This window comes from Mirounga leonina, unplaced genomic scaffold, assembly GCF_011800145.1.
Source record: "Mirounga leonina isolate KUSES-001 unplaced genomic scaffold, KU_Mleo_1.0 Mir_94, whole genome shotgun sequence".
NCBI lineage: Eukaryota > Metazoa > Chordata > Mammalia > Carnivora > Phocidae > Mirounga > Mirounga leonina.
This window is the reverse complement of record NW_023270855.1, coordinates 38,485,758-38,504,022: the sequence shown is the minus strand read 5'-3', so window position 1 is coordinate 38,504,022 and position 18,265 is coordinate 38,485,758. Positions and strand designations below refer to the sequence as shown.

The 18,265-nt window shown below is 41.4% G+C and overlaps 1 protein-coding gene and 1 pseudogene across 10 annotated transcripts in view; both read right to left on the bottom strand.

The window, feature by feature from the left end:
* Window positions 1–18,265, bottom strand: part of PBRM1 (polybromo 1) — a 113,410-nt gene that overhangs the window by 25,927 nt on the left and 69,218 nt on the right. For 9 of the 10 annotated variants that reach the window (XM_034996792.1, XM_034996793.1, XM_034996794.1 and 6 more), the window contains 5 exons: window positions 12,902–13,087; window positions 11,826–11,983; window positions 10,930–11,193; window positions 4,773–4,918; window positions 1,575–1,732 (listed from right to left, as the gene is read on the bottom strand). In XM_034996792.1, coding sequence (XP_034852683.1) covers window positions 1,575–1,732; window positions 4,773–4,918; window positions 10,930–11,193; window positions 11,826–11,983; window positions 12,902–13,087 — 912 coding nt within the window. The remainder of the gene's footprint in view (window positions 1–1,574; window positions 1,733–4,772; window positions 4,919–10,929; window positions 11,194–11,825; window positions 11,984–12,901; window positions 13,088–18,265) is intronic. The other variant, XM_034996798.1, reaches the window with a different exon arrangement.
* Window positions 15,584–17,725, bottom strand: LOC118005083 (annotated as a pseudogene).

Below are 18,265 nucleotides of genomic sequence, written 5' to 3'. Positions count from 1 at the left end.
CAGCTCTCTTCCTGTGTCTCAAACATGCCCAGATACTATGCCTTAAGGGCCTTGCATTTCACATTTGCTGTGCGTAAAAGGAGTAAAGGTATACCTTGGAGATACTGTGGGTTCAGTTCCTGATCACCTCAATAAAGTGAGTATCACAATAAAGTAAGTCAAATGATTTTTTGGTTTCCCACTGTATATAAAAGTTATGTTTACACTATACTGCAATCCATTAAGTGTGCAATAGCATTATGTCTAAAAAACAATGTACATACTACAGTTAAAAAACACTTTTTATTGCTAAAAAATACTAACCATCATCTGAGCTTTCAGTGAGCTGTAATTTTTTTTTTTAAGTGAACGCTACATCCAACTAGGGCCTGAACTCAAAACCCTGAGATCAAGAGTCGTATGTTCTACTGACTGAGCCAGCCAGGTGTCCCCATCTTTTTGCTGGTGGAGGGTCTTGTCTGGATAATGATGGCTGCTGACTGATCAGGATGGTGGTTGCCAAAGGCTGGGGTGGCTGTGGCAATTTCTTAAAATAAGACAGCAGTTGCAACATCGATTGACTCTTCCTTTCACAAATGGTTTCTCTGTAGTATGTGATGCTGTTTGGATAGGATTTTACCCATAGTTGAACTTCTTTCAAACTTGGGAGTCAATCCTCTCAAATCCTGCTGGTGCTTTAACAACTAATTTACGTGATACTTGAAATCTTTTTTGTCATTTTAACAACCTTCACAGCAATTTTACCATAAGTAGGTTCCTTACCAAGAAACCACTGTCTTTGCTCATCCATAAAAAGCAATTCCTCAGCTATTAAAGTTTTATCATGAGATTGCAGCATCTCAAATATAATAGTAACAAAGTCTGAAATATTGTGAGAATTACCAAAATGTGACAGAGACATGAAGTGAGCAAATGCTGTTGGAAAAACGGCACCAACAGACTTGCTTGATGCAGGATTGCCACAAACCTTCAATTTGTTAAAAAACAGCATCTGTGAAGTGCAATAAAGCAATAAAACAAGGCATGCCTGTATTCGGATGGTTTTCCTCCTTACTGCCTTCAGGGCTCTGCTAACGTCACCTATCAAAAAGGCTTTTGGGGCGCCTGGGTGGCTCAGTTGGTTGGGCGACTGCCTTCGGCTCAGGTCATGGTCCTGGAGTCCCAGGATCGAGTCCCGCATAGGGCTCCCTGCTCAGCGGGGATTCTGCTTCTCCCTCTGACCCTCCTCCCTCTTATGCTGTCTCTCATTCTCTCTCTCGCAAATAAATAAAATCTTAAAAAAAAAGGCTTTTGGTGACCACATTACCTAAAACAAGACCTCCCTTCAACATTACTCTCTGTCCTCTTTCTCTTCCTTATTCTCATTCATAGCTCTAATTACTACCTGATGTCCTATAGACTTAATTTATTTACTGACTCCCCAACCTCTGCCCCATTGTTAAGTCTCTAAGACAGCAGAGACTCTGGTCTGTTGATTGCTGTATACCTAGCACCTAGAACAGTGCCTAACACAGGAGTATTCAATCAATTGTTGTAGAATGGATGTGATTAAATGAAAAGGCATAAATACATACCCAGAATACATGTCATGGGGCAGGTTTCTTCCAGATTACTCAGAAACACTTCTTTTTTGTAGAACATTTTTGTGGGCTCATGTTCCGTCTCTTCTGGGTGAATGAAGATGGGGCCATAAAAATATGCGGCTCCATCTCGGACCCATACCTTTTCAATTCTTGGGGGAAAAATGGAGAAATTCCATTAAAACAGAATTCTGATCGGTTTCATTTTTTTTTTTTTTTAATTTATTTGACAGAGAGAGACACAGCGAGAGAGGGAACACAAGCAGGGGGAGTGGGAGAGGGAGAAGCAGACTTCCTGTGGAGCAGGGAGCCTGATGCGGGGCTCGATCCCAGGACCCTGGGATCATGACCTGAGCCGAAGGCAGACGCTTAACGACTGAGCCACCCAGGCGCCCCTGATTGGTTTCATTCTTGAAGAATTATCTATCAGAAATTCTCTTAACCAAAAACTTAATGATATTTACTACTTAGAGGAGTTTTGTTGACTATTTTGACAATAAGACCACTTCCCTTTTCCCCCCTTTGAGCATAGGAGAAGACATTTGGAAAGGGAAGACATTGGCTATTCATCTGAGGGAAAAAACACACAATACCAAGACATATGACTTAATAGTTTCAGCTAACCTCCAGCTTTTTTTCCCCCTGAAATCCTCATGATGAAAACAAAAAACAAAACTAAGCATCTGTCATTGGACTCACCAGCCGAATAAACACACAAACCATCCATATTTGGGGTCAGCTCACATGAGTCACAGATATTCCTTTAAGGCAATGGTTCATGACTTTTTGAGTGTCAAGGTATAATAAATACCCCTTCACCCATTGAGAATCTGATGAGAGCCAGATACTATCTCCCTAGACAAAAATAAAAATGCGTATCTGACTGCTCTGTGTTAGGTATTATACAATTCCTCATAACCACCCCCAGCAAGTTGGGATAATTAATGTCCCCATTGTCTTGTGGTTCCTGACATGAAGCAACATCCTCATCTCAGTTCATGGTTAACTCCACCCTTTCAGTTCCTTAGGCCAACACACAGAAGTCACCCTTGACCCCTCTCTCTCTCTCTCTCTCTCTCTCTCTCGGACCCCACATCCCATTTATCAGGAATCCTATTAATTCAACCTTTCACAACAGGATCTGACTGCTGGCCTGAGCCAGCAATCATTATTGCCTGGATTATTGCAACAGCCTCCTAGCAGATCTCCTTGCTTCTCTTTGACCCTGTAAGTCTTATTTTTTTCTTCTTTTTCTTTTTCTTTTAAAGATTTTACTTATTTATTTGACAGAAAGAGACACAGCAAGAGAGGGAACACAAGCAGGGGGAGTAAGAGAGGGAGAAGCAGGCTTCCCGCCGAGCAGGGAGCCCGATGCGGGGTTCGATCCCAGGACCCTGGGATCATGACCTGAGCTGAAGGCAGACGCCCAATGACTGAGCCACCCAGGCACCCCTCTTTTCTTTTTTTAAAGATTTTATTTGTCAGAGAGAGAGAGAGAGAGCACAAGCAGGGGGAGTGGCAGAGGGAGAGAGAGAAGCAGGCTCCCCGCTGAGCAAGGAGCCCGATGCGGGGTTCGATCCCAGGACCCTGGGATCATGACCTGAGCTGAAGGCAGATGCTTAACTGACTGAGCCACCCAAGCGCCCCAACCCTTTAGTCTATTCTCAGCAATCAGAAGGCAGAGCAATCCTGCTAAGAACTAAATCAGATATCACATCTATGCCTAAAAGAACCCAATGGGGGCGCCTGGTGGCTCAGTAGGTTAAGCGTCTGCCTTCGGCTCAGGTCCTAATCCCAGGGTCCTGTGATCGAGTCCCCCATTGGGCTCCCTGCTCAGCGGGGAGTCTGCTTCTCCCTCTGCCTGCCTCTCCCCCTGCTTGTGCTCTCTCTCTCAAATACAAAAATAAAATCTTTAAAATAAATAAAAGAAAGAAAGAAAGAAAAGAATCCGGTGGTACTCCCTTTAATTCAGTAAAAGCCCACGTGCCGACAATGGTCCCTGAGGTCCACCAGAGTGGCACTGTGTGCTGTGGCCCTCATGACCTAACTCAATGCACTGCTCACTTCCCCGGCAACAAACCGTCCAAATCTGGACATGCCAGGCACGCTTCTCTCTCAGGTCTTCATACTGGCTGTTCTTGCTTCCTGGAAAGCTTTCTCTCTGATTATTCACATTCCTCACTCCCTCAGTTTCTTCAAGTGTTAGCTCAACTATCAGCTCTCAGTGAGGCCTATATACACCACCCTACTTAAACTTCTGCACCTCCTCACTTTGACTGTGCACTCCTGATTCCCCATACTCTGATCGATTCTTTTCACAGCACATATCATGACCTAATGTTCTGTACCCTTTACTTATTTGCAATGTTTATTATTTGTGTTCCCACTGCAACAAAGATCCATGGGACTAAGGATATTTGTCTGTTTTATTCACTAATGTATCCTCACAGCCTGGCAAATACTAGGTTTGTAATACTAGGTTTGTAATTACTGAATGAAGAAAAAATGGAATGAGGAAACTGGAGCTCAGAAAAGTCAATCATTTGCCTAAGGACATGCAGCTAGCAGAGCTGGAACTCACGCCAAGACCCACAACTCTTAATCGCTACCCTCTACTGCCCAGTCCCATACTGGACTCCTTCATTGCCGTTTTACGCCATGCAACCATACTTTTTCATTCATGTACTTGTTCAACAAATATCTGAGCCCTTACCATGTTTCATGCATTGTGCTTGGAGCAGGGAATACAAAAGTAAGCAAAAGGACAGGGCCCCTCCTCTCAGGGCATTTGCAGTCCGGTATGGAAACCCAACAGTAAAATAACCTGATACGTGCTCTGAGAGTAATGAGGAGACCTAATCCAGTCTGCAGGGGACAGGAAAGGCTTCCTTAAGGAAGTGCTATCTCAAATTTAAGCTAAAGGAGTTCATCATGTGAGGTAGGCAGGGAGATTTCTGGGTTGAGAATTCAGTAAATGGTAGGAGAAGAAAAGGAAACTTGACAGGAAGGATTTAAAGAAGGAAGTGTGGCTAGAGACCAAAGCAGGGCAAGTATGTGTGAGGAAGCTGGAGAAGTTACAGGATTGTGGGGAGGAGGATGACAACTTTTGACTTCATCCTAAAGAGTGATGAATTTCTACCCCCTCCAAATCTCTCAGACCCAACTGCATCCTCCCTGCTTCAGTACACCCACCTGCCCACGCGAGGGCGCACCAGGCCATGAGACTTGATGAAGACACAATCGCCAACCTTTAGCCACATGTCATTGTAATGGAGCTGCTCAAAGTAGTGGCAACCTGGCTCACCATTTGACATTTCCACAGGGACATCTTCTTTCTCCTGTGGTAAAGGAAACTGGTTGAAGACAGGCAGCTGACAATCAAGGCGTAGCAGAAGAGGTTAAGAAAAAGCTGACTTTCCTTCATATTAACTTAAAATAAAAAATAACTATAAGCAGAAATTTTGATGAAGGTCGGGGACAAGACTGGGGTACTGAAACCAAACTAAGTCTTATTAAATATTGTATTTATTTTAAATTTATACTTAAGTTTCATAAACTGTTACCACCCCCACCCCCACCCCATTCCCATAGCCTTCGGGGGAGGTGGGGGAGAGAAGCACCACAGAGGACACATCAGCATTCAGGAGCAGCCTCACTCACACACTGCTATGGAGGATAAGGAGCAAATTCTGCGCAAGCTTCCTCTTCATTACATTTACTGATCTCTCATTTTCTTAACATTAACAACTGATGGTTTTAAATGATAATTAAAAAAAAATAAAAATAAAATTGTTATCATTTTGATTTATTCTGGAATGGAAAGAAATAGTATAGCCTCTGTGACATAAACACATACACTCTGTCTCTGAATAAATTACAAGGTCTGTCACCTCCTGGCTGCTGTGACACTGGGCAAATGACCTGACCTCTTAGGCCATCTGTAAAAGGAAGGCAGAGTGCGCCCATCAGATGGAGCTGTTAGGAAGAAGCTCCAATGACACACTCCACAGTTAAATATGCAGAACAATGCCTGACTTATGAAAAGCACTTGAACACCCATTCATTATTGTTGTTTTATAGTTTTGGCAAAAAAAGAAAGAAAAAGAAAAAGGGGCGCCTGGGTGGCTCAGTCGGCTAAGGGTCTGCCTTCTGCTCAGGTCATGATCGCAGGGTCCTGAGCTCCGTGTTGGATTCTGTGCTCAGTGGGGAGTCTGCTTCTCCCTCTGCCTCTGTCCCTCCCCCTGCTCCTGCGAGTGCTCTCAAATAAATAAAATCTTTAAAAAAAAAAAAAGAAAAAAAGACAGTTCTGATCTGATGCAGAAAGTGGGCACACCATGAGGTGTTTTAAACATATTAACTCCAAAACACATAAAAGCTGAGGAAATTCCAGAACCCCAATATTTTCTACTGCATCTCCCTGAGAATATCTGAAACTTCAAACCAAAAAAAAGAAAAATCTCCTTCAGAAGGTCCAAACATTTGTTTTGATCTGACTTCAAATGTGATATATAAATGGTCTCCTGGAAAATCCTTAAGAACGAGCGAGGTCACACATATAATGGGTGAAGGGAATTTGCAGGAATGGGAACTTAGCCCCTGAAATTAAGAATAACTTTTTCTGGGCACCTGGGTGGCTCAGCTGTTTAAGCATCTGCCTTTGGCTCAGGTCATGATCCCGGGGTCCTGGGACTGAGCCCCACATCGGGCTCCCTGCTCAGCGGGGAATCTGCTTCTCCCTCTCCCTCTTCTCCCCCAACTTGTGTGCGTGCACGCTCTCTCTGTGCCAAATAATAAAATCTTAAAAAAAAAAAAAGAGTAACTTTTTCTTTTAGGAACAGATTCTGTTCTGAAGTTCTTTTTTTTTTAAAGTAATCTCTCTGCCTTGAGAATGAGAGCTGCATGCTCTACCTGCTGAAGGTATTCTTTTAAAAAGTTCCAGGAAGGACTTGTTTCAGCCAGGCAGTATTAAAATAAAGATAAGAGACAAAAGAAAAAAAAAAAAACCCAAAACAAAACGTGTGCACAGAGAGGACCCTGGAGACTTATGAATTCTAATAAGAAATCTGCGTTAATTCTCATGTTTGCTTCCATTGGTATTTCTTATTCTTTCAAAATTCTCTATGATTCCCAGGAATATTGGTGAAATGTAAAAAATATCATGTTCTTTCCCAAGCTCCCTTTCTCTTGTAACACTGTTAGGACACTAAAATGTATTTCTTTTCTAAGACACGAGGAAGTCGATTTTTTCCAGTTTTTACATTAATAATTTAAAAGCTTTATCTTTTTTGACTATATAAAAGAAGTATATCTGTGGGCAACAATTCAAACATTAGAGCATGTAAAACTTAAAGGCAATCTTTTGTGATCCAACCCCAGAGATAAACACCTGATTCAGCACACAGCAATTCTCCACACTGCTTTTACAGTCGTGTATGTAAACATAGTTTTTTTTTTTTAATGTTTTATTTATTCATGAGCGTCAGAGAGAGAGAGGGAGAAGCAGGTTCCCTGCCTAGCAGGAAGCCCGATGCGGGGCTTGATCCCAGGACCCTGGGATCATGACCTGAGCCGAAGGCAGATGCTTAACCATCTGAGCCACCCAGGCGCCCCAGTTTTAGTTTTTTTGAATAATAATGGAACCACATCCCATTCTGCCACCTGTTAATTATGAGCATGCTCTTACCACGTGACTTGGACAACTTTCCATGTGCCATATATATAGACCTACCTCACTGTGCTTACTGGCCACAGAGTTTGCATGCTATGGATGTCTGACAACTTCCTCAACTCGTATTCATGGGCATTTGGGTCTGGCCAAGGGTTTTTGCTTTTACAAATAACACTGATGCCGTCCCTTGTGGAGAACCCTTTGGTGCACCCGAATATTGAGCTGGACCACATTTTCTGGTATCAAATGGCCAGGTCAAGGGGAATGCCACGGATGGGAAAGAAGTGTCCTTCCCCACACCCACACCAGATGTTATCAGTATTAGCAATTCAAAACTCTTGCCAACCTGTCAGGCTTTTAAAAACTATTAGATTAACACATTTTCTAACTTTTTTGGGCTGTCTTCCCTCTATAAATGATCTATTTGGTCCTTTGCCTATTTTTCCAGTGTTACTTTTTCCCTAGATTTCTAAGAGCTTTTTGCATTAAAAAATGGTAGACTTTTCCCCCACTTTAATGGCTACTGGATTTTATATCATGTATAGAAAGGACCCATTCCGAGCTTATAAATAAAGAATATAGGTAAATAATAGTAAATCTGCTTACGTTAGCAACAAGTACTCTGTTCTTTCGTTTTGTTTTTGGGGTTTTTTTGGTATTATTACTTTTTGGAATATGAAGTGCAAGAGTTCAGGTGGCTATTTTCCTCCTCCTTTTTTTTCTTTTTCAATGGCTACCAGTTTTTCCAGTATCATTTGATTCCATCCTCTACTGCTGATTTAAAATACTACCTTTATATTCTGGATTTTAATTGTGAAAAGCCTCTTCCTTCCACTGACTGGAATACCTCAATTTTTAATAAATATAAAATATATAGGGGCTCCTGGCTGGCTCAGTTGGAAGAGCATGCAACTCTTGATCTTGGGGTCATGAGTTCAAGCCCCATGGTGGATGTAGAGATTACTTAAATAAATAAAACTTAAATATATATATATAAATACAATAACATCTGGCAGGACAAAGCACTTTGATTACTATTTTCCCCCTTCTTTTCCTGTGACTGTCGCATGTTTATTCTTTCATGAGAAAGCCAGAAAAATTTTGTCAAGTTCTTTTTATTTTTCTTCCAAGATTTTATTTATTTGAGAGAGAGAGCAAGCGAGTGTGCATGAGTAGGGGGAAGGGGCAGAGGGGGAGGGAGAAGCAGACTCCCTGCTGAGTAGGGAGCCCAATGCTCCATCCCAGGACCCTGAGATCATGACCCTGAACTGGAGTCAGACATTTAACCAACTGAGACACTCAGGCACCCCATTTTGTCAAGTTCTGAAAACAATTTATCCAAGTCTTTTATGTCCTTGAGTTAGACTGTTTCTCTTTCCATAGGTTCCAAATATTCCTTTCAAGGTTATTTCTTAATGTATTTTGTTGTTAAGGTGAATCAGTTTCTTTCTACATGATTTTCCTAATAGTTGCTAAAGTATATTCAACATTTTTAAGATTTTATTTTACAGAAAGAGTGAGACAGAGACAGAGCATGAGCAGGGAGCCTGATGCTGGGCTTGATCCCAGGACCCTGGGATCATGACCCGAGCAGAAGGCAGACGCTTAACCGACTGAGCCACCCAGGCGCCCTCAACATTTTCATCTTACTTTCAGAAGTCTTGTGAATTACTGTTTTGTTTATATAAGAAAGCTACTGACTCGTATATGGATTTTGAAATTCCTATTTGTTGAATTGTTTTTCAAACCTTTAGTTAATTGCTCCCCCATGATCTGCAAAAAAGGTTTTATCACTTTACTGTCATTACTTTTACTACTTTTGTCTTCATTGGCTACTTTCAGAAAAATATAGGTAATAGTAGAGCAAGCAGGCTTTAGGCATGAGAAACAAATATAACTTTAAAAAATCACTTTGAGGAAATATCTGTCTAAAGACTTAAATAAATGAAGACAGTTACTGTACTTTATCAAATAATTTATCCTTTGATCTATTAATATGATGAAGTGTATTGCTGAATTTTCCTAATTTTGACCAACCCCTGCATTTCTAGAATGAACTCCCACCTACTTGGTCATATTGTTCTTTTTTTTTTTTTTTTAAATATTTTATTTACTTTTTTTTTTTTTTTAAAGATTTTACTTATTTATTTGACAGAGAGAGACACAGAGAGAGCAGGAACACAAGCAGGGGGAGTGGGAGAGGGAGAAGCAGGCTTCCCGCTGAGCAGGGAGTCCGATGTGGGGCTCGATCCCAGGACCCTGGGATCATGACCCGAGCCAAAGGCAGAGGCTTAACAACTAAGCCACCCAGGCGCCCCGGTCATACTGTTCTTAAATAACTAATTTGAGGGCGCCTGGGTGGCTCAGTTGGTTAAGCGACTGCCTTCGGCTCAGGTCATGATCCCGGGGTCCCTGGATCGAGTCCCGCATCGGGCTCCCTGCTCGGCAGGGAGTCTGCTTCTCCCTCGGACCCTCCCCCCTCTCATGTGCTCTCTCTCTCATTCTCTGTCAAATAAATAAATAAAATCTTCAAAAATAAATAAATAGGGCGCCTGGGTGGCTCAGTTGGTTAAGCAAGTGCCTTCGGCTCAGGTCATGATCCTGGAGTCCCTGGATCGAGTTCCGCATCGGGCTCCCTGCTCGGCAGGGAGTCTGCTTCTCCCTCTGACCCTCCCCCCTCTCATGCTCTCTCTCTCTCAGTCTCTCTCTCAAATAAATAAATAAAATCTTTAAAATAAATAAATAAATAAATAATTTGATTTCACTTATAAAAAATACATTTTCTCTAAGTATTTTCTGCATCAATATTCATCAGTTAGACTGAACTGTAGCTTTTCTGTTTTAATTTTGTCAGGCTTTGGAATTAAGATTATTCTCATTTTGTAAAATAAATTGGGAAGTTTTCTTTGTTCTCCATGCTTTGAAATAATTTAAACAGTATTATAATTATAGGTCTCTTAAAGGGTTAAAAGAATTCACCCACAGAATTATCTGACCTGAGTACTCTGTGATTAGCTCTCAGAACATTTTTAAAAAATTCCTTCTTGCTGTTGTCCACTTACGTGTTACATCTCTTCTTGATTCTTCAGTAATTTATAGTGTCCTAGAAAATTATGCATTTTGTTCAGGCTTTCAAATTTATTAACAGAAATGTACAAGTCTTTAAATTTCTTCCACATTTGTATGTCTGAGCTTAACTGCCTTCCTTTTTTATTAGGATAGTTGGTAGTTTATCTCGTTGGACTTGTTGAAGAATTAGCACTTGGATTTACTTTTAAATTCTATTTTTCAGTTCTACTGGTTTTCTAAGCATTAATTTCTGTCCTTCTTCTACAGTTCCCTTCTTTCTGTTTGGCTAAGGTTTTATGTTGTTGCTCTTTTTCATTCTTTTTTTTTTAAGATTTTATTTATTTATTTGACAGAGAGACACAGTGAGAGAGGGAACACAAGCAGGGGGAGTGGGAGAGGGAGAAGCAGGCTTCCCGCCGAGCAGGGAGCCCGATGTGGGGCTCGATCCCAGGACCCTGGGACCATGACCTGAGCCGAAGGCAGACGCTTAACGACTGAGCCACCTAGGCGCCCCTCTCTTTCATTCTGAACTTGAGTACTTTATTCATTTATTTTCTGGAATAGGTATTTTGAAATGTAAAATTCTTTTCCATGTGGCTTTTAACTACATACCTTTTCCAAGTTAAAACTGTCTTCAGTTCGACTGTCCTCTGAGTTGTCTGTGTTCTTCTCGTCATCCCCTTTATCTGCATTTGCAAATACAGAGGCCACTCGGACCACAGGCAAGGGCACATCCCGAGGGACAAACCTCACTGAGCTGATGGGCATGGTCCACAGTTTAATTTTCTTAAAAGATTTGGTTTTGGCAGAATACCGTGATTCGCAGACAAAAACATCCTCATCTCGAAAGTTTTCTGGGCATAATTTAAAGTATTCCTGGGAGACGTAAGAATAAGATTATTAGGTGAATTTTCTGAAAACCAGTCAACCGAAAAAACCAAAACTACACATCAATCAAGCAAACAAATGTTAACCTGTTAAGACTCTCTGACAGTTAACAAATAGTAAATGGTTAGCAATGTACAAGCATCTCCCTGCTACAGAAGGGCCTTATTAAATATAAATACTTAGCTTACCAACTGCCCTTTTGAAAATATATTAGCATTTCATACAGCTATAATGTTCCTAAAAGCTTTGGGCAGGGCTCAATGTACCTATACCACATAGATACACAAAAAGTATACTTTATAATCCTAAAAAGCACACTGACAATTTTTAATGATCTTTCAGAAAATGTCATCCTCAAAAATTAGCCTGGCAATATAAAAAAATTTACACTAACTGCATATAGCTATATAGTGTAGGCAGCAAATGGTGGTCTTTCATCATCATGATCAGATTAATTTCCTCCCAAATCTTTATCCAATGCCATATAGACACAGCTTAAAAAAAAAAAAAAAAATCAAAGTTTAAAACAGAGTGCTTAATTTATAAATACCATTTTTTTGTGTTTGTAAATTTTATTTTCATGGAATGATTTGTGCTTTGGAGCCTAATGAGTTTCTTACCTTGACAAACATGACCACACATTTTCCTAGAATTTTACTAACGGGAACTTTATTGTAATAGTCACTCTTAAAAACTTCTTTTTCTAGAAATTTCCGTGTAGCCAGATGGAATGTTTCATTTGGCCGATAAAACCAACAGCCATACAACCATTTTTCACCTCAAAAACAAAAAGGGAGAGAGAGGGGAAATTACCATTAACAGAAATCACACATTCTTTGCAAAATGAGCAAATTCTCCATCCAGTCTGCCATGGCCTGAACCTAACAATGTGCTTTTTAGGCCACAGTTTCTTAAAATAGTTATCTTAGAAGAAATGATACTTTAAAGTAATGAAGTATAATGAGGCCTAAAAAATGCTACTTTCCCCCTCATATTAAAAAATGTATAATATATAGGGTGAAGAAGGTGATGAGACCTGCCCTAGTCTGCTGGGCCCAGGACACACTTAAGACTGTGTGCTTATGCTAAGGACAGAGCATCTAAAGCATATCAAGGATGCATTTAGCACTCAGGCAAAGGGATACAAAGGTACTTCATGAGGAGCAGCTGAGGGAACTGGACTGCCTGGATCACATTTCTGTCTGCTCCTGGCTTCATTAACTCCTATTTGTTCTCCATGTCTTAAGTGAAAGGCAACTGTTCTAGGACGCCTTTTTGAAATCAAATTCTAAGCCAAGGCACATGTCACACTATAATAATTTCCTTTTTATTTGTGGTTTGTACCAGACTGGTTTTGCTACGGGCAAAACACGAGCCTTTAGTTCTTGTGAGGCTCTGCCATCCTCCAGTTTGGCTTACTGTGTGTTTTAAAGAAACAGCAGTTGAGTGAATGAATCTCAACCTCACTTCAGGAAGTTGTGTTTCCTTTGACTCAACTGTGCCACTCATGGGCCCAAGAGTACTAGATCCTATTTTTTCATATAGTGGGTGCTAAATTATATTTACCGATACACTGTAGAATGACTATTGATGCAAGGCATAACATGTCTGAGTTACAATTTTCTTCCCTGAGGACCAAGGAGAAGTAAAATAGTCCCAGCTCACCAATCTGCCCTTTGATTTAAAACACACTTACCAGCAGAATCTTCCCACAGTCTTTCAATGCAGACGATGTGTGGCTGCAGGCTGGCCTCTGAGGGCTCCACGTAGACGTAGTCTCCAACATGGTACATGCTGTTCTTAAAGCTGCAGTCCTGGCTGTACGTGCGGTGTAAGCCGGAGAGGCCTGCGGCGCCTGAGGAGTCTTCGCTCTTTTCAGCTTCTTCGGTGAAGACAAAAAGGTTCCCATTAATGGAATGTGGGAATCAGATGCAGGATTCAAACAACACATACTAATACATCTCATTCTTTCCTAGACCTTCAAGGGCAGGATTCAGGACAAACAGTATGATATCTGTATTCCCAAGAGCCTCTACTCAAACTTGCCTTTTTTGAGTTACAACCAACTGCCCTTAATTTAAGTAAATGCATAAATAGACAAATGATCTACACAATAAAAATAACCATCTCAATAATATATGCTCAATGTAGTCGTTCTGGATGATAAAGAAAGGTATAAAGAAAACAGGTCACCTGTAAATCATGCAATCCTGGAAATGATCTCATATGTACTTCCTTTCCATCTTAATGCCCCTGAAATTTCTCCCCCCTAACAGTTATTATATGGGTATGTCAAATGGAATCTTAGAATTGAAAAAATATGGAATATGTGTATCAAACAATATAATGTAAACTATGTATGTTTACACTGAAGATACACTGAACAGGGGCGCCTGGCTGGCTCAGTCAGAAGAGCATACGACTCTTGATCTTGGGGTTGGGAGTTCGAGCCCCAGGTTGGGGATAGAGATGATTTAAAATAAATAAGTAAATAATAATAATAATATACACTGAACAGTCTCTGAGATTAATGCTTTTTCAACAAGACTTATTTTTGCTAAATAATACTTTTTGATGGCTACTATGCAAGCCATCTTTTGCAAATACCATAGGAATTTTTTTAGATTTTATTTTTGAGTAATCTCTCCACTAAACATGGGGCTTGGACTCACAACCCCGAAATCAAGAGTTGCACATTCCACCAACTGAGCTGGCCAGGTGCCCCAGGGTTTTGTGTTTTTGAGGATAAAGCTTTGCCCACATTTCCAATTATTTCCTTATGATAATTTTCTATAAATGCAACAGCTAGAAATAAGCATTTTATATTTTTTTAAAAAGATTTATTTGAGCGAGATAGAGCTAGAGAGAGAGCGAGAGAGAGCACCAAGAAGGGGGGAGGAGCAGGCTTCCCGCTGAGCAGGGAGCTTGACATGGGGCTCAATCCCAGGATCCCGGGATCATGACCTGAGCCACAGACAGACCTTAACCGACTGAGCCACCTACGGGCCCCACATCATTTTTTAAGTTTTGCCAAGTTTGGTGGAAAATGTCAGCTAGTATTTGATTAGCCAAATAAATCCCTATAAGATATCAAGAGATTCAGAAGGTTCTTGAGATCATATACCAGCAGGAACACGGTCACCTGAATGGAAAGAGACAGAGAAAGTACAAAATCAGAGTGTTAGCTAAACCCCCAAAATTCTAGACAGGAAACAGGCTGCTAAAACTACTCAGCTGCAAACATCTGCTACCTTTCATGAAAAAGGGTGATGTAGAGGGCAGAGTGCTGAGCCACAGGGGACTATTTCTGGGACTCGGAACCTAATGACTCTGCCCAGCTGGATTTCAAGATTGCTTGGAACTCAAATGACCCCTTCCTCTCCATTTCTCCCTTGAGAATGTCTCTCATCCCACTCTTGTGTTGTCACTATATTGTAGGAGCAAAGAACTTGTTTTTTAGTTTCACAGGTCCACAGATGGAGAGGAATTATGTCCCAGGAGGGATCATACCCAGAGCCCCACCCATATACACCCATTTAAATGATTTACATAATAAGATTTAGGACTTTTGAGCTCATAAAGCTGACATATTTAGATGAGATTTTGATACCTGCTAGAGAGGTGTTCCTGCAACAAACACCTAAAAAACAGGGAAGCGACTTTGGAATTGGGCAAGAACAGAAACTGGAAGAATTTTTTTTTCCTTTGGAAACAACAAACTTTCTAAGAATTTTAAGAAGAGAAAAAGCCTCCATTGCTTTGAACAGACTATGGCAGAGAAACGGACATTAAGGACTTGGCAGGAGAAGGCACAGGTGCAAATGAAGAAAATGTTACTGGAAAGGAGATCCTCGTTATATAGTGGCAGAAAGCTTAGCAGAACTGTGCCCTGCAATCACTTGGATTCTGGGCCTCTTGGGTTGATCTCTTGGTTATCTTTCTACTTCTTTGTTGTTCTACTGCCTTGGAGATTTCTTCTTCATCTTCTAATCCTTGTCTAAATGTTTCCTTTCTGCCATCATTAAAAATTTTTTAAACTGAATCAATTTGACATAAAACAATGGGTCAACTTAAGTTATACAACCAGTTACTTTGATACATTTATATTTGTTGCCACTGTAGTGATATTTATCACAGCACTTACTCACGTAAGATACTGTGGTCTATCTTCATTCTAGTGTGCTTTAGCGCTCCATGGCTATTTACTACTCCTTACAAGTTTGTACCATTAAACACCATCCTCTTTTCGCTCCCACCCCCCTCTGCTATCATTGTTTTTAAACAGTTTCATTGAGATATGATTCCCACACCATACAATTCCCCTATTTAAAGTGTACAATTCAGTTTCTTGGTATGTTACTAATTTTTAAAAAATGGTAATACACTACATAAAATTTGCCATTTTTGGACCATTTTTAAGTAGATAATTCAGTGGCATTAATTACACTCATAATATTGTGCAATCATAACCACTATCTATTTATAAAACTTTTTCTTTATTTCAAACAGAAGCTCTGTACCTGTTAAGTACTAACTCATCTCTCCTCCCCATTAGGCCCTAGTAACCTCTATTCTACTTTCTGTCTCTGAATTTGCTACTCTGGGTCCCTCATATAAGTGGAACCATACAATATTTGTCCTTTCCTGTGTGGCTATTTCAGTTAGCGTGTTTTCAAGGTTCATCCGTGTTGTAGCATGCATCACAACTTCATTACTTTTTATGGGTGAATAACACTCCACTGGGTGCATATACTGCATTTTATTTATTCATTAGTTAATGGGCACTTTTCTGAAGAAATGGGATTTTTTTTTTTTAAGTCATGTTATCTTCTCCCTGACAACCTCATTTAGGTAGTAACAGCATGGGAGCTATTTTAAAGATTTACAGCAGTTGAGGAAGGCTTAGGCCACTGCTGAGAGCAGCACTGCTTAAAAAGCTACTGAGCGCACTTGGGAGCAGGGGGTTTGGGGCCTGGCGGAAGCTGGTCCATGTCTGGTAAACTTTACTTACAAAAGAACACTGGAAATGACTGACTTACACAAAATTCCCTGCATCCTTCTTTTTTCTTTTGCAAGCCCATTTGGGGGCAAAATAGAAAATAAAATAATGTGTACATGTGTGTATGTGTGTGCTTTGAGTGGAGGACACTGATTATACCATGTCCATTTATGTGGGGAAATCAAATTCAGGAAACATTTTAGGAGCTTCTTTTGTTCTAGGTAATTATTACTCTAGATCTGAAAAGTGAAAAGAGAAATTCTTTGTAAGAAATGGTTTTGCCCTATGTTGGATCAACAACACCCAGGCCTGTCAGACACAGACGGACCACGAGGAGGAAGTTCTATTTGTGTCTCACCACGGTCTGTCTCGGCCACACATATGCAGGCGCGCAGGCGCAGCCGTGGGTGAGTGAGGCCCTCTCTCTAGCACAGTGGCTTCCAGGAATTAAGGACACATCTCTGAGTACCGTCAAATGCCAATGGGCAATCTAAATCTGGCACTGGCTCCTCTTCAAAGGAGCACCGCCGGAAAACTAGAAGGAAAAATACTTACAATGAAAGACATACCTCTATGAAAATGGCTTCAAACTATGAAAAAAAAAGTCTAAAAACCACATCTTCCAAGAAATCCAGGAACAGTCCAATTCTACTTTGTAAACAAGTAAGCAAGCAAGCAAACAAACCAGCGTGTGAAAGAAAACTGGTTAATCTGGGAAGTGTTCCACAGAGAAACATTAAGCCCTTAAAGTCTGTATGAACCATCCTAAGCAAGCTCATTGGTTCTGTTAAATTTGCTGCATTCTACTTCACTAAAATGTGACATTATAGTATTTTCAGGTGTCACTACTTTTGGTCCACCAAAGTGGTCCAGGATCCAGATGTGGGTTAAACTCAACTTAGCAAAGAACCAATTATGGCTGGAAGGCCAGGTTTTCATCTCAGGGTGCTGGATGAGCAATGAATGCCTGGCAAAGTCCATTTCCATTTCATTCACATTAGTAACAGTTCCTGACAGTATTATGTGAGCAGAGAGGGGACTCTGGGGATCAAATACATGCTTCCTGCAGAAGTTAGTCTATGCCAAACACATGGTCAGCGTAGCATGTAGATTCTCCTGAGGGTTGCCTACCAACTGCTGCAGTGGGCTCAGGCAGAAGTAGGGCCCGCTGCTGCCCACGCCCGGGGGCCCATCGCCGAGCGAGAAGACATCGGCAAAGGCCTAGCCATGCGCCGCCTCCTCTCTGGAGAGTGTGGCCAGTGCGCCCCAGTCACAGACATAGGTCACGAAGTGGGCCACGCGCTCCGCGTCTTCGTGGGGCAGTGGCGCAGCGGTGTCCCAGTCCCGGTGATCCTGGCCGCCCCAGCCCCACGCCGGTGCCACCAGCAGCGCCACTGGTGCCAGCGCTAACAGGCTGGCCATGACGGTGACTCCAGCGAGTCCAGAAATGATCAAGTTTCTTTTCTTTTTTTTTTTTTTTAAGATTTTATTTATTTGACAGAGCACAAGCAGAGGGATCATCAGGCCGAGGGAGAGGCAGAAGCAGGCTCCCCGCTGAGCAAGGAGCCCGATGTGGGACTCGATCCCAGGACCCTGGGATCACGACCCGAGCTGAAGGCAGACGCTTAACGACTGAGCCACCCAGGTGTCCCTGAAATGACCAAATTTCTAATAAAAGTTCCCACTGTCAAATATTTCTAAATTCTGGCAAGGGACTCAAAGTAACATTTTTGCATTGATAAAATGAAAAGAAAAATTTCCTCCTAGTACTGTGGTTCAACCAAAATATCATCTACTCTGGACTGAGTCTGCAGGAGGAAAGCCATCCGGCAACATGACAGGGAAGAACCCTGATGCATTCACTGCTGAGAATGCTCCCCAGGTGCAGACAGGCCCCGCAGGTTTTATCTGCCAATCGTATTTCGACCTGGTGAGCTCCCACACTTGTGAGCTAACTGACCGTTCCTGAAATGCTAGGGCAACAGCTGTGTCACACAGCACTTCCAATTTGTAACAGTCTGATGACCAAACCGATGATGATAAAAGCATTTCTATCTCAAC